The sequence below is a fragment of the Telopea speciosissima genome, chromosome 8 (genome assembly GCF_018873765.1).
Source record: "Telopea speciosissima isolate NSW1024214 ecotype Mountain lineage chromosome 8, Tspe_v1, whole genome shotgun sequence".
Taxonomy (NCBI): domain Eukaryota; kingdom Viridiplantae; phylum Streptophyta; class Magnoliopsida; order Proteales; family Proteaceae; genus Telopea; species Telopea speciosissima.
Genome location: NC_057923.1, coordinates 1,701,374 through 1,716,014, shown reverse-complemented (window position 1 = coordinate 1,716,014; position 14,641 = coordinate 1,701,374). Strand labels below are relative to the sequence as shown.

General features: G+C 40.4%; 1 protein-coding gene across 1 annotated transcript; it reads left to right on the top strand.

Moving 5' to 3' along the window:
• Positions 1 to 7,321: 7,321 nt before the first annotated feature.
• Positions 7,322 to 10,180, top strand: LOC122671103 (indole-3-acetic acid-amido synthetase GH3.17-like). The gene is made up of 4 exons (XM_043868203.1): positions 7,322 to 7,770; positions 7,880 to 7,981; positions 8,204 to 9,069; positions 9,516 to 10,180. Exons 1-4 carry the CDS (start codon positions 7,475 to 7,477, stop codon positions 10,178 to 10,180), a joined length of 1,929 nt encoding a protein of 642 aa, XP_043724138.1. The 5' UTR covers positions 7,322 to 7,474.
• Positions 10,181 to 14,641: the final 4,461 nt, after the last annotated feature.

The following is a 14,641-nucleotide window of genomic DNA, read 5'->3' as shown; positions in this document are numbered from 1 at the left end:
TCCCCTACTATGAGCTTTCTTAAGTAGCAGGTGAAGCCATAATTCCATTTATCCTTTATTGTGATGCACCTTTGCAAGTTCTCTCGTCTCGTACTCCTCTCCTCGTTGCTTATCTCATCAAGCACTGACATTGCATGGCTATGGACGTTTGGATACATTTTCCCTGACCTCTTGCAGGGTGAATTGGTTTTAAACAGTGTCGGCAATGGCGTCATTAACAATGACTTTGCAGAAGGGGGATGGTGAAATGATTTGGGCATATCTTCCTCTTCCTTTCTCGAATTGCATTTTCACTGTTTAAGATGATCCATTCTCTTCTCCTAGAGGGTTTAGGTTTTAGGTTCAGGTTTTAGTGGCTAAGGTGTAAAGTTATTCTTTGTTGTTCTCCGATGTGTATATAGTGGGTTTCAAATCCTCTTTGTTTGTTGGCATTACCGTTCAGTGTATTCAATGGAATTGTTTTTGGGGTTCACAGTGTGTTTGAAGGGTTGTTAAACTTGTTCTGTGGAATTTCTCGAGCATTCAAACAGGCTAAGGTTGTTTTCTATGTTATCTAGTGTTCATAACAAGCTACGATGAGGCTTTAGGTTCTAAAGATTCTTTGGTTTAAGACTTTAGAAGTATCAAAATGTTTGGGTTTCATGGAATAAAAGGGTTTTATCTTCAAATAAGATTCTGGGGATGTGTTGTTCAACCCTGAAGAGAGGTGAAAGGTGATGGTAAGAGTTATAGATGCACCCTTAAAACTCCCCCAGAAAACGAACCACTGGACTATGAGTAATTATTATATGAAATTAAAAAAACCCACAAGCATAAGCACAAGGAAGGACATATTAAAATGGCTCAATTGATTTGGGCCATCATTTCTCAAAGAAAAGCCAGCAAGTAAAGCTCCAATGGTAGAAGACCTAGGTGCACTCTTAGGAACTTTCCCTTGTGCGACTAGCAAGCAGTAAGAACCCCACATGGCTTCCCAACCACAGAAAAGCTATTCAGTTATTGATCTCAGCAGTGGCCAAAAACCCTAGAAAAGAGTGACAAACCAATGAGAACTGGAGCTTCCAATCAAAGAAAACCCTCATGCAATTTGGTCCCATCATTTATGTTTACTCTCATAGGGATTAATAATGTTAATCTGCTGGAGATTTTGGTAACAGACGCTTAGGGATTGCTCAATTAAGTAACGCAAACATGATTAATTAGTAAGTTGGAATAGATTTGTTGGTGGTAAACAGAAGATAAGCTGACTGGAACATGGCTTGGGTAGTTGGGTCGACAACTTAATCCATATCCTCTCCAATAAACAACTGAGGATTACTCAGGGCTTCAATTTGTTTTTAATTAAGCTGGATAAACCTATGATTAGGGGTACCAAAACCATATTATATGCCAGCAAGCAAGAGATTAAACCAGTATGGAAAACATCGATCAATATCGCCAGATCCAAGGCAAGAATAGTAATTGTGATGATGAATATTGCTATGGGATCCTCATTCCTCTGAGAAACATGCCACATGAGCAAAGGCTAGATCTGATGGACATTATATACTACTACTCTAACCTTTTTTTTTTTTTTTTTATTTACTAACTCTGTAGATTACTAGGAAATTAATTAACCAAGTCAATTCAAGCAGAAGGAAGCACATGGAACTGGGAGGCCCATTGAAATTAATTATTAAGAAATGATCAGCTTCACATTAATTTCCCAAATCCATCTAATAGAATAAGCTACTTAATTGGCATGGTATCATCCAATCAATGATCCAAAACTTTCTCCTAGAAGAGCCACATGAGAGATTGAATTACAAATGAAGATAGGTGTATGCTTAGATGTGAGGACCCTAAAAAATATTGCCTTTTGTGGTTGGGGTTTCACGTGAAAGCAACGATGGCACATCTGATCCAAGTAACCCGATGTGAAGGCCTATAAGGACTTGGGAAGCACCCACTGTTTAATGACTAGCTTTTAGGGTGCTTCTACATAGAGAGGAGATTGTTAAGGTTCCACGCGAAAGCAACGATCCCACATTGGACTTGAGTACCCTCTGTTTAATGGTTAGCTTTTATGCATGGTTAAATTCTGCTCAAGCCCCAACATTTGTCTATATGCCATAACTATTACCTCGTAGTTGTAATTAAGGTTCACAACGCCTCTATTTGTCTTTATATATCTATTGAGAAAGCCATTTCTTTTTTGCGATTGGACTCTAAAAGTTAACTTTAATCCTTCATTTTGTTTTTTCAAGAGAATATCCATTAATGTGTTACCTATTACATATAACAAAGCCTTGGAGGACATTCTAAAATTTATTTCCCTTTCTATACGTCATTGTATCTAGGAGAGTAGGTGACTGTGTCTGTACTCTGTATACATTATTAGAATTTAGAGATGCTGTGTTATCCACTAGAAAAGTATGAAATGGTGTTAGTTCTTGTTACTGTACTTTTAAATGCAGAAATTTAGAATTAAAAATATTGAGAGCTGTGATTACAATTGTAGCAAAGTGATGGGTGGCCTGTACCATTACATCCCACAATATTGCAATACTGCAACTTGAGTGATTAGCACATGCTAGCAATTTGGTGGATTGGAATCCTTCATTGTTATTGGATCTAGTTCATGGCATATTAGAAGTATAAGGCATTCTTTTGTAAACCTCTTTCTGATATGAATTTATCTGATTCAGAAGGAAAGGTCTTGCCGTTGCCTTGACCACAGACTTGGATACTGGTCAAGAGCCACCAAATTAGTGCACACAACACAACCTCCTCTGCTCCCACCAAAATCTTTCCTTTTTCCCCTTTTCTTTCCCCGCTAAAGAGAATCTTTAAGGTCCATAGTTAAATAAAAGAATAAACAGATCAATGTGAATTGCCCTTCTAAATCCTGACTCCAGATCCTCTGACCTTGTCAAAGAATGACAGATCATCAAACAGAAAACAAGTTGGGTGACTCGACTCTGTCATGAGTTTGTTATTAATTTAACAATCTTGGCTTGATAGCTAGAGATAGATGTATTGATTGAGAGAGAGAGAGAGAAAAACCACCTCTGGCCCTTGGCTCTTTCTCTCTCTCTCCATCTTTTGCTCCTCTTCTCCTGCCCTTTTCATGGATTCTCTGTCCCCTATGAAGACACTTTTTTTTTTTCTTTTTCAGTTTTGTATTTTAACCCGAAAATCTAACACAAACAAATCCAGCATATCCCGCTATGGGTGTGAGATTTATTTGTTTATATTATAAGGATAAGAGAATCTTGTGGAGTTTTTTCTGTCACTACCCACCTTGACTTTCTAAGAAGTTGTCCATTCTTTGCAACTTATCTGGCTTAATGTTTCACAGACTTGGTGGGTTGGTAACTAGCTTACCCACCTGCTTCCCATCTCTTCTTCCACCTTAAAGAAACACCACCACTACCACCACCACCACTACTAAGAGAAGTGTGCTAGCTTCTTTCTAAGATAGACCAGAAAAAGTACTTGAAGTCACTGCAAACTGAAATGGTAAATTAATGTTGCTTTGAAAGTTAAAATCTTAGACTGATGTGTATTAAAAATGTGATAGAAATAGTACCCAAGGTTGACAGCTTCTAACCATTATGAACTAAAATACTGCAGTCCATGCAATGGTTGAATTATAGGATCATTAGTTTGAATTATTGAACACTTTGTCTCACTCCGGCAGGTTATTGAGGAACAAACCCATGACCTCAAGATTGTGATCAGCCCCAAGATGGCCATTGAGTAGTACCCTACTCTCTAGTAGGGGTTATTGCATGATTTAAAATCTAAATTTCAGTTTCTTAATTAGCATGTCTTTTTTGGGTCTTCATGCATGCAAGTTGTTGATGATATCCCCCCAGAAAGAAACTTCCAAAATTCACTCCTCTTCGGATATAGCCTGTTGTGGGGCTCATAATATGAAACACTAGAACCTGGTGAGGTCATGGGAGATGTGTTCTTCATAGCATCCCAGGCCTCTAATTTCCATGTTTACTCCCACCTAGAAATTCCTTTAATTCTAGGCTTCTAGTTTGCCAGAAACGGATCAAGGCCCACCTTCAAATAATGAAATTTCCTTGCAAACTAAAAGAGGGGCTGGCAAGTGAGCTTCTCCATGATTGCCAATTTTCTCTATTCAACTTGATCACTGCCCGAATCTTATTTTTATGTATCTGTCTTCTACCCTCAGCTGCATGCTTGTTCTTGGATATTCTAGGATGTGAGTACTAATTATCTGAAATATAGTTTGCTGTCTAAACTTAGCTTACTATTTAACTTATTTGAACAGCTTTGAGGCTAATCTATTGGTTGGGTGGACGAATTTACACAAGCTCTGTCACACCCCTATCCCGACAAGGGATAGAATACAATATCAGGGTATGATTGAGATGACACGCGTCATCCCACCTCACCGCCAGGATCTCGATGCAGTGGCCAACTCACAGTCATAAACCAATATTACAATACAATAATATTAGAGTGCGAAAGACAAAGGAATATTACATTCCGAGATAGGTCAGAGTTTGCGGAAGCGTAAAAGAAATAACTATAAGATGTTCATTGGCTAATGATAATAAGTAACATAGTTACAAAATTCCTATGACCATCAAGTAGCTACCAAAAAGGTAAAACATAAAAGTTTGTACAAAACACAATGCTCAAAAATAATAAAACGGGAACAATCCCAAGTAACAGTATAGCCCGTAGGCACAATCATCATGGGCAACCATCGCCATGATCCTCAGTCACAGTCTCTGGCTCCACAGTAATCATCTGCATCAAAATCTAAAAAGAATGTGTACACGGGGGTTAGCTCCACCGAGCTAGTGAGAGAGAAAAGGGGATGCACAATCACACAATCACAAATAGTCCATGGTGCATGCTATTATTAATTTATTTATCACCTAACACACAATGCTAAGTCAATGGGTATATGCTACTGCAATAACTCGGGAAGACATTGTGGATCCTTCCATTCTCACCACAATGCAACCTCAATTATTACTATGGAGCCCGCGCCGTCGTAGTCATCACCACCCAGAGGCGACCGATAACCATTACTACCCCTGGCCTGGCCTCTCTAACTCTCCACAGAAGTGCTCGCTACCCAACACCTAAACCCCTGTTGGTAAGGGTCGTAGCATAGGAACGAGCCTAACCACGGATATACTACATGAATCCTATCGTGTTGAGAGGTACATCCGGTGTGTCAACGTCCCATTCCATCTAACACCCGGTACCAAGACAACACGGCGCATACTGATACAAGAATGAGATGCAATATACAATTCCACGTATTCGGGGTTCCGGTGCAGATTTCCGACCGTAACCCAACACAAATCCATATCATCCAAATCATCATCATCGAATAAGAATAAATGCAAATATGCAATCATGCTTGAATGATAATGTCATAATATAATTCATAAATGCATGAACAAGCAATAGTAAACAAGCTCCAACAGTCACCCAAACCCACTCACCAATTACTTCAAATGGAGTTTGTATAAGCGCAACGATTCCCGCTCAAAATCACCCCATTGCACATATGTTGGCGCCTATGGAAGTGAATAAGAGTGTGAGAGAGTGTAGGGGAGGCCTCATAGAGAAACCCCACCATTTACATAAGTTATAAGCTTTAAAAACTGCATCGGAGGCAACGTCGGACTCAGCAGGCCTGCCTCCGACCTTGCCTCCGATGCAACCCAAGTGCGATTTCAAGGTCTTAAACGCCCAGGGTTGTCCCATTTGGTTCTCTAAGCCTCAAGGGACTAGGGAGGGGGTGTCTTGGAGTCTATTTGGGTCTTAGAAACACCCAACATTCAAAGATTTAAGGGGGTTTAAAGGATCAAAAGCTCAAAAATCCAGATTTGGGGTTTTCTTTGGTGGTTGAAGCTTTAGAATCAAATAGATTCAGCAAGAGGTCAAAATAGAGGTCTTTATAGGATTGTAATGAAAATGGGATAGCATCCTACAAGGGGAAACTACACATGGCTCGAGCTAACCCTTTGGGTTTCCAAAAAGAAATCCCCATCTTGGGGCTGCAACCAACGAACCACCCAAGCTCAAACGAGCAAGGGGGGAAGAGAGAAAAATGGGGGAAAAGGGCACTTGGCTTACCTGGTTTGAGGTACACACGAGGTACCCTCTTTAAAGCTCCAAACCCAGCAGCCATTTCCTTCTTCTTCTTCCCTTCCTTCTCCTTCTTCTCCTCCTTGCCGCCTCCTCTCTTCAAAGCTCTCCTCTCCTTTCACGATTAGGTTAGGAAAGAGAAAGAAAAAAGAAAGACTAAGGAATAGTCTTACCCCTCTCTCTCATATAGAAATCACATTTATTGGCCTATTTGGATAAGGCCTCATAAGTGTAACCTAGGGTCTATTTGGGTAGGGTCAAACATGGCAGGGCACCAATAGCACCTTAGCCACAGGGTCTCACCCACAAGGGTCCTTGTTAGCAGCATTGGATGCAGGGTCGGAGGCAGCCAGTAACCTTGCCTCCGATGCGAGTAGGAAGGTGGTTCCCACCATAAGAGGTCAGGGCCTTTGGACCATACTTCGAGGGCTTTGAGAGGGCAGTAAGCACACAACAAAATTTGGTCAACTACTTACCCCTGACACGTCAAGGTGCAACCTCCGTGGTCCCGACTAGTTTCCACAGGCAACCTCGTACTATGGTCAATATAGCTGGGTTTGACCACCAGTGAGAACAACTCACCGGCATACGTGGCAGTGATAACTACACGTCACGGGGAAGAATTAATAATTAATTATACTCCCGGGGTGCGGGTATAACAAGCTCTTTCCAGTTTCTAGCCTTTATTTGGTAGTTTTACTACTTATTTATTTATCCCTGTTGAAGCATGACTAGATTATTATACTCCTAAGAAGCAGTAATTGGAAAAACAAAACCAGATATGCAGCTTTGACCCACAATCCCTGCATTAAATCATAGCCTACTAGGCAAGGCCACGTGTGTAGGACCTCCATAGCCTCTACCTACCTACATTTTCTCCTCCTTTTTACTACAGTTAGTATAATAATAATTTTTCAAAAGCAGCAATTCCTAAAATCCCCCTCCCAAATCAGTTATTTAATCATTCCTTCATCTTAACAGACGCTACTAAGAAACAGAAACTCAGCAGGAAGAGAGGGAAGAAGAGAGGCAAGACATCTTAAATATGAGAGAAAGAGGGAGGGAGATCAACAAGGGGCAGTATAGTTTGGTGGGAGTGTGAATCCTCCAAGCAGTCATTTGTTGATCTGCTTTAGCTAAGGAGGCTAGCTTTTCAATCCAGTTAACATGAAGAGAGGTTGGCACTCCCATGCATTCATGGTCAGAACTTGAAATATCTTTCTTTTGGGTGTGGAGTCATTTTTATGTTGAGTGAGGTCAGGGACAGGATCTTCAACTGCCCACATTGACTGAATCGATATTAAATTCGAACATTGATCTTCATCATCCTTTGAAATTAAAGATGTTGCTAAGTTGTGATCCTAATGACAAAGAAGGTAGTATGAAGCTTGTGGAGGACCTGACCATGAATGCCAATCAAATACAGCAACAGATACTAGAGGAAATACTAACACAAAATGCAGACACCGAATATCTAAGAGGGTTTCTCAGCAGCGGTTCCCGCTTCGATAGGGAGCTCTTCAAGAAGAAAGTTCCCATTGTGAATTATGAGGATATCAAGCCATATATCGAACGAATTGCCAATGGAGAGCCGTCGAAGATAATTTCAGGTCAACCCATCACAGAGCTTCTCACTAGGTATCAACCATCCATTCTTGATAAATATTAAGAACTGGGCATCTTTTCTTTCCCTTTTGTTTCTTGAAATTTTCTTAAACCTCACCTCAAGTCTCTGTCATTCTTACAGCTCAGGAACTTCAGGAGGACAGCCAAAGTTGATGCCATCGACTGCAGAAGACTTGGATAGAAAAACCTTCTTGTATAACCTCTTAGTGCCTGTTATCAACCAGTGAGATGCTTTTCCCTCTTTTCTTTCTGTGTTCTTTATTATTCATGTTAGTTTTAAGACCACAATTGTAACAGTGAAGGCATGCTTCTCCCTCTTTTATTTGTGTTCTTTTCTATTCATGTTTGTTTTCAGACCACAATTGTAACAGTGAAAGCCTGGCAACAATTGTCTGCAACCTTCTCCTTCCTTTCATACTTAATAGTGACTTTCATTTGATTTCAGGTACGTGGAGGGTCTGGACAAAGGAAAAGGGATGTATCTCATGTTTATAAAACCAGAAATTAGTACTTCATCTGGTTTGATGGCGAGACCAGTGCTAACCAGCTACTATAAGAGCAGTAACTTCAGAAACCGGCCTTTCAACAAATTTAATGTGTACACAAGTCCAGATGAGACCATCTTGTGTCTAGACAGCAAGCAGAGCATGTACTGCCAATTGCTCTGTGGTTTGATTCAGCGAGACGAGGTGCTCAGGGTGGGAGCAGTCTTTGCATCTGCTTTCTTAAGAGCAATCAAGTTCTTGGAGGATCACTGGCAAGAGCTGTGCACCAACATAAGGACAGGCCATGTCAGTGACTGGATAATAGAATCCAGTTGCAGAAACGCAGTATTGGGCATCCTCGGAGGACCCAATGCAGAGTTGGCTGATTTGATCGAGTCAGAATGCAAGGTGAAATCTTGGGAAGGGATCATCAAGAGGCTGTGGCCAAGAACCAAGTACATTGATGTTATAGTAACAGGGTCAATGGCACAATACATCCCCACACTTGATTTTTACAGTGGTGGACTGCCTCTGGTTTCAACAATGTATGCTTCCTCTGAATGCTACTTTGGCATCAATCTCAATCCTCTGAGTGAACCATCCAGTGTCTCCTACACACTTCTCCCCAATATGGCCTACTTTGAGTTCCTTCCTGTGGACAAAAACAATGGAGAAGAGGTTGAAGGAGTTCCATGTAACGTGGACTCAGAGATGAATTGCTCGGAAAAGGAGGACAATGAAGTAGGGGAAGAAAAGGGTGAAGCTGTCGATCTTACACAAGTGAAGCCTGGTCACTACTATGAACTCGTTGTCACCACTTTCACAGGTGAATCTTTCTTCCTCTTCATCTGATCTGACCCACATGCGCATATTTATTTATTTCTTTAATTTTTGAGTAGTGGTGTATTATCGACAACTATCGAGCACCTTCAAGCTCCGGTCACTGTTTCTATTACCATCACCAATGATCATTCTACATTGATAGAATTAGGGTTACTATTTATCTTCACTTGTACATAAGCTGAGTTAATCTGAACTGAAACTGATATTTATTCCATGGGTGGAGGAGGTTTAGAACCAGAAAAAATGGATTAGAAATCAGGTCGAGTTGGTCAGTCATTGGAATTTGAGGTCTGTAATAGATAAATTAGACGTAGGGGAGAGAGATATCCTCTCCTGTCTCCAGTCTTCCAACCTCTTCTGCAACTCTATAACAATCTCTGCCTTTTTTTGGTGAAATATAACAATCTCTGCCGATCCCTGTTTGTTCAGGGCTATACAGATACAGAGTGGGAGATATCCTAATGGTGACAGGATTCCACAACAATGCCCCACAGTTCCGGTTCGTACACCGGCAGAACGTAGTGCTGAGCATCGACACAGACAAGACCAACGAGGAAGACCTGTTGAGGGCAGTCACAGAAGCGAAGCACCTCCTTGACCCACTGGGCATCCTTCTCACCGAGTACACCAGCTATGCAGACACGTCGTCCATCCCAGGTCACTACGTGCTCTTCTGGGAGCTCAAACCCATCAGACCCAGAGGAGGAAATCCTGATCAGAAGCCAGAGATGGAGGTGGACACCGCTGTGATGGAGGAATGCTGCTCCACCGTCGAACAGTCGTTGGACTCCGTGTACAGGAGGTGCAGGAGCAGAGACAAGTCGATCGGGCCCTTGGAGATCAGGGTAGTAAGACAGGGCGCGTTCGATGCGCTAATGGATTTCTGTGTTTCTGGAGGATCGTCTATGAATCAATACAAGACGCCCAGGTGCGTCAAGACCAGGGAAGCAATCAAGATTTTGGATTCAAGGGTGGAGGGGAGATTTATGAGTAAGAGAACTCCTTCATGGGATCCTTACAGAGTGGAAGAAGCTAAATTGACATCACCCAGTATTGTCAATCAAGAAGTCTTTCACATTAACAATTTAACATAATCACTGATGATGCATCGAGAACAAACAGATTTGAGTGCCAATTATGTCTTGTCTACAATCAAATTTTATTGTATCAATCTTACATTGGTTAATCGTTTTTGTTTCCCCTCTCGATTCCTTTCTTCATGAAATACTAACACTGCTACTACCCAAAAAAAAAACAAAAGGGATTTTTAGTTACAAAAATATCCCTCAGTTTTAAAAAATTCAATTCTATATACCCCCTTGAGGTTCTAAACCCCCATTTCACTCGTTTATTACCAACAACGATACAAACAAGTGTAAATAGACAAAAATGCTTTGCCAAAAAAAAACCTGCCCATTTTCCCCAAATCCCTTAGAATCCGAAAAAAAGGGAAGATGAGTTGTAGGTATCCATCCTGGAATTCGATCTGAAGAAGAAGCTAATAGGATTCCAAAAATACCAGCAACTCATCTTCGGATTTGCAGGGGGCGGGAGCGGTGGTTCTTTCGAATTTGAATTTGAGGTTGGCATGGCAACAATTTCTGACCAGGGGGAGAGAATCGGTGAGGGTTAGGGAGATGGAGCAGACAGGTTGCTAAAAAAATTGGGGAAGTTGGGGAGATCTTTGAGATGGGTGTGAATGCTTGGAAGGAAGCAGAGAATTCTTCTTGTTGGTGGCCTTGGTGAATATCCAGCTTTGAAGGATAACTTGTAAGAACAGGATAAGAGAACCATTAGAGAGAGAAGAGAGATTGGAAATGGAATAATTTGAAATCAATTTGTCGGTTGAGCTTATATAGGTTGGGCTTTCATTGTTACTTTTCTAAAGGTCTGACAAGATCAAAACCAGGAGAGTTGAGTAACCATTGGAAGATATACTGCGCGTGAGAGAGATAGAGAGAGAGAGAGAGAGAGAGAGAGCACAGGGGATAGAACGAGGGGTTGGGGCCTTACCTGAGTCATCGGTCTTTGCTCGATGGCTAGAGTTCTAGAAATCAATTTGTGGGTTATTTAGCGCTTGAGATATTCAACCTAGAAAATAGTTGTAATTTTCTGTGTTCTGATAGACTGTCCAATAACGTCTTGTTAGGGTTTTCATTTGATTATTTGTTTGTTGAATCTGAATCCATTGAAGTGGATTTGCAGATTATTTACCTCCAAATATTCCTCTTCATCTCTTCACAACCAAATGTTCCAGGGACTTCCTCCAAAAATTCTTCTCCAAGTAGAACTGGTAGCATCGCTGGACGTCACACATCCGCTATTGTCAATCAGCTTTTCTCCAGAATGAATTTAGGAAGGATACCTACAACTCATCTTCCATTTTTTTTCCAACCCTAAACGATATGGGAAAGATGAGATGTAGGTTTTTATTTATTTCTTGCAAGGGTATTTTTGTCAGTTTATTTTTTATTTTTAATGTTGTTATTCATAAACTAACGGAATAGAGCATGTGTTAACTTTTAAGAACCTGGGGGGCATGCAGAGTTTTCTAAAATTGGGGGGTGTTTTATAATTACGGTGATATACCTTAGGGGAGGTATGTGAAAGTTTCCTCCCACAAAAAGAAAAAAGAAATACTAACAAGCGTTTAATTCTCGTACGTATACATACCCGTTTGATTGTTGTTCTCGAATTTACTAACTAAGCCTGCACATAGACTCAAGAATGTATGAAATTGCCACCCTACCCTCAAACAAAAGAGAGTGCTCTCATTGACCCCCACGCTGGTGCAAGGCTATATGACCAAGAAGCGATCTGTTGCCCTAACAATTAACAACATAACTGATACCTTTATGTTTTTCCTTGTAATATATTTGTCATACTATTATGTATTAAGTAACTCTAAATAAGCAATTTAAGTATGTTAAATAGATCCAAGTGGTTCTGATTTATCCGGTTCCCTATTGGGCTTTCAGTTTAGGACACGTTTGAAAAACCCGTTTTTGAACCGTTGTGTTCCATTTAACAATCAGTCCCAAAATCTGCTCCCAACGGGACAGGCCTGTTCCGTACCCAAATTGACACCCTTGAAAAGAGGTTGCAGGCCCAGCTAAATGGTGTGCCCAAATGCGACCCATTTGGTAGTTTTGGAGCACATCAAAATATGGACTGGGTTGCATATAAATGAAAACAAAAAACACATGGACTGGGATTTTTTTTTTGGTTAACACGAAGCTTGACTGATAAGGACTGGATTGGGTTCGTCATAAAGAAAACTAGAGATATTTTTGGTTGGCAGTCAGTAGGAATGGTTGAACCCAGGGTATCAAAATCAGGATTGGATCCGCCAAGGTCCAATTAGATTCTGGTTGATTCGGCTCCGCTGATTCCCTTTCGAAAACTAGAGATATGGTATATTTGGGCCGGTTTTTATCCAATTCTCATCGATCCTGATTTTGATCCGAATCCCAATTCTGGGTTTTTAACCCTGGTCAGCCCACCTAAATCACCTAGTTCTAAATGGTTTGTCGAAACAAGCAAAGCCCCTAAAAAAGATGGAGCAAGGTGTACTCAGTGCAAGACGTTCACGTTCCCGCTAACACGGGGTCTGGGAAGGTTTATAATGCATGCAGCCTTATCCTCACTTCACAAAGAGGCTGGTTCCTGACTCGAACCTTGCTATTGCGCCGAGGTCCACCCTCTTAAATACAAGTACTTATTTCCTGTGACTAACGTAGGTATCTCTAGGCCCATAGCCCATTAGTTAGAAAATGGGCTTACCCCAAATTACTGATCACAACTAATATATTTTTTTCCGGTAATGCGATCACAATCAATTGACTAATAGTACTTTTAAATTTTAGTAATAACTTAAGAATTAGCGAGGACTGATTGAATGACTAATTGTCTAATTGATTCATAAAATGACTCTTAACTAGGTAGGTAGGGCTTAGTCGAAAATTTCAATAATATTTGGTGAAGCCCACCATGTTCTTTCCCTGGTCCCCAAGTCCCAAAGTCCACCGGCTTACTCCTCTTCCAAAGTCATGGATTTTCCTATGTAGGCAAAAATTTATATGCACGGCCGTGCATAAAAACTTTTGCTAACAAATATATAAGTGTTTGTCAAGCAAACAGTTTGGAAAGGAATCTTGAAGCATATGCTTCATTTTTTTTTTTTAGTTAAAGGAATGATATGACAGTAGCGACGGATGTCTTAAAAATGATTAGGATTGATCACATATCAATGCATTCCATGTATGTTCATGCATATTTGTAGAACTTCGACCACCACTATTGTGCACTATTCTATAGTTCTGGTTTTTAAATATCTATTGGAAAATTTGTTTTGGCTAACATTTTATATGTGAAGTGTGAACAAGGGACATTTGGGGTCAAAATTGGACTTATGTTCTCTAAGTTGGCAGAAAAGGGATCAGAGTGCATCGATCATATTTGTCAATTGAGGGTGGGGAAGAGAGAGAGAGTGCTGACGTAACCTATGACAGTAAGTCTGAGACGTTTTTTCAATAAAATTTTGTTATTTGTATAAATATGTGAAGAGAGAGAGGAATCCCACATGCCGTGTATATATATATATATTGGTGAAGAGAAACTTATATATTATCCTGGTGTGTAAAACGCAAGGTATTTGATTTACAAAGGTCAGATAATTGAGGAGTGGATATGGCTCACGTAGTTCGATACACTATGGACATTGCCCTCCGAGTCAGGGAATCAATAATACTGTTAATCTCCCTAGAAATAAAGTGAAAAGAACATGATAAAACACATGAAGATAACTACCTGATGTCCTTTAGAATGGTAATAATCTCCAAGGAGGCTGTCGGCCTCATATTAGTCAAGAGAGATATCAATTCTTGATTATCAGACTCAACAATGAGATAATCAATTCCCTCAATATAGCCTTGAAGAACACCAGTTCGGATATCTCTAATATCCCTTTCGAGGCATGATCTTATATCTCGGTATCATATTGGCAAATATGTATTAATATCAATCAAACCTGATATCAATATAACACCGATACAATTAAAAAAAACATTTTGATACCGTGATTTAATCAATACATATCGATATCTGTATCATTATCAATAATCGGTATGGGTAATGATCGATACTGGTGCTAATACCATTATCGATATCGTGTGTTGCGGTCGAGATCTTTCGATTCAGCTCCATCCTGCACACAATAAAATCAGAAGATAGAGCAAGTGAATGTCCAAAATGAAATCCGAGGGAAGACTCTCCGATACCTAAGTTAGATCTCAGAACAAAACAACAATTAACAGAACCAAGAAATGTGGTTCTAGAGCTTTACAACCTCAACCAATCGAATAGTTCTCCGAAGACCGTTGCTCTCTCCTTCTTCTACTCTATTTATAGTGCCCTGCCTCTTCTTTTCTTGAGGATGCGTATTCCTTACGTTAGGTGGGAGGTTCTCACGGAACTGTTAACCGATTTTATCAGGATTGTTAATGATTGTATTCTTAATAGACCACGTGTAAGTTCCTTAGGCATGGTTCTGGCAT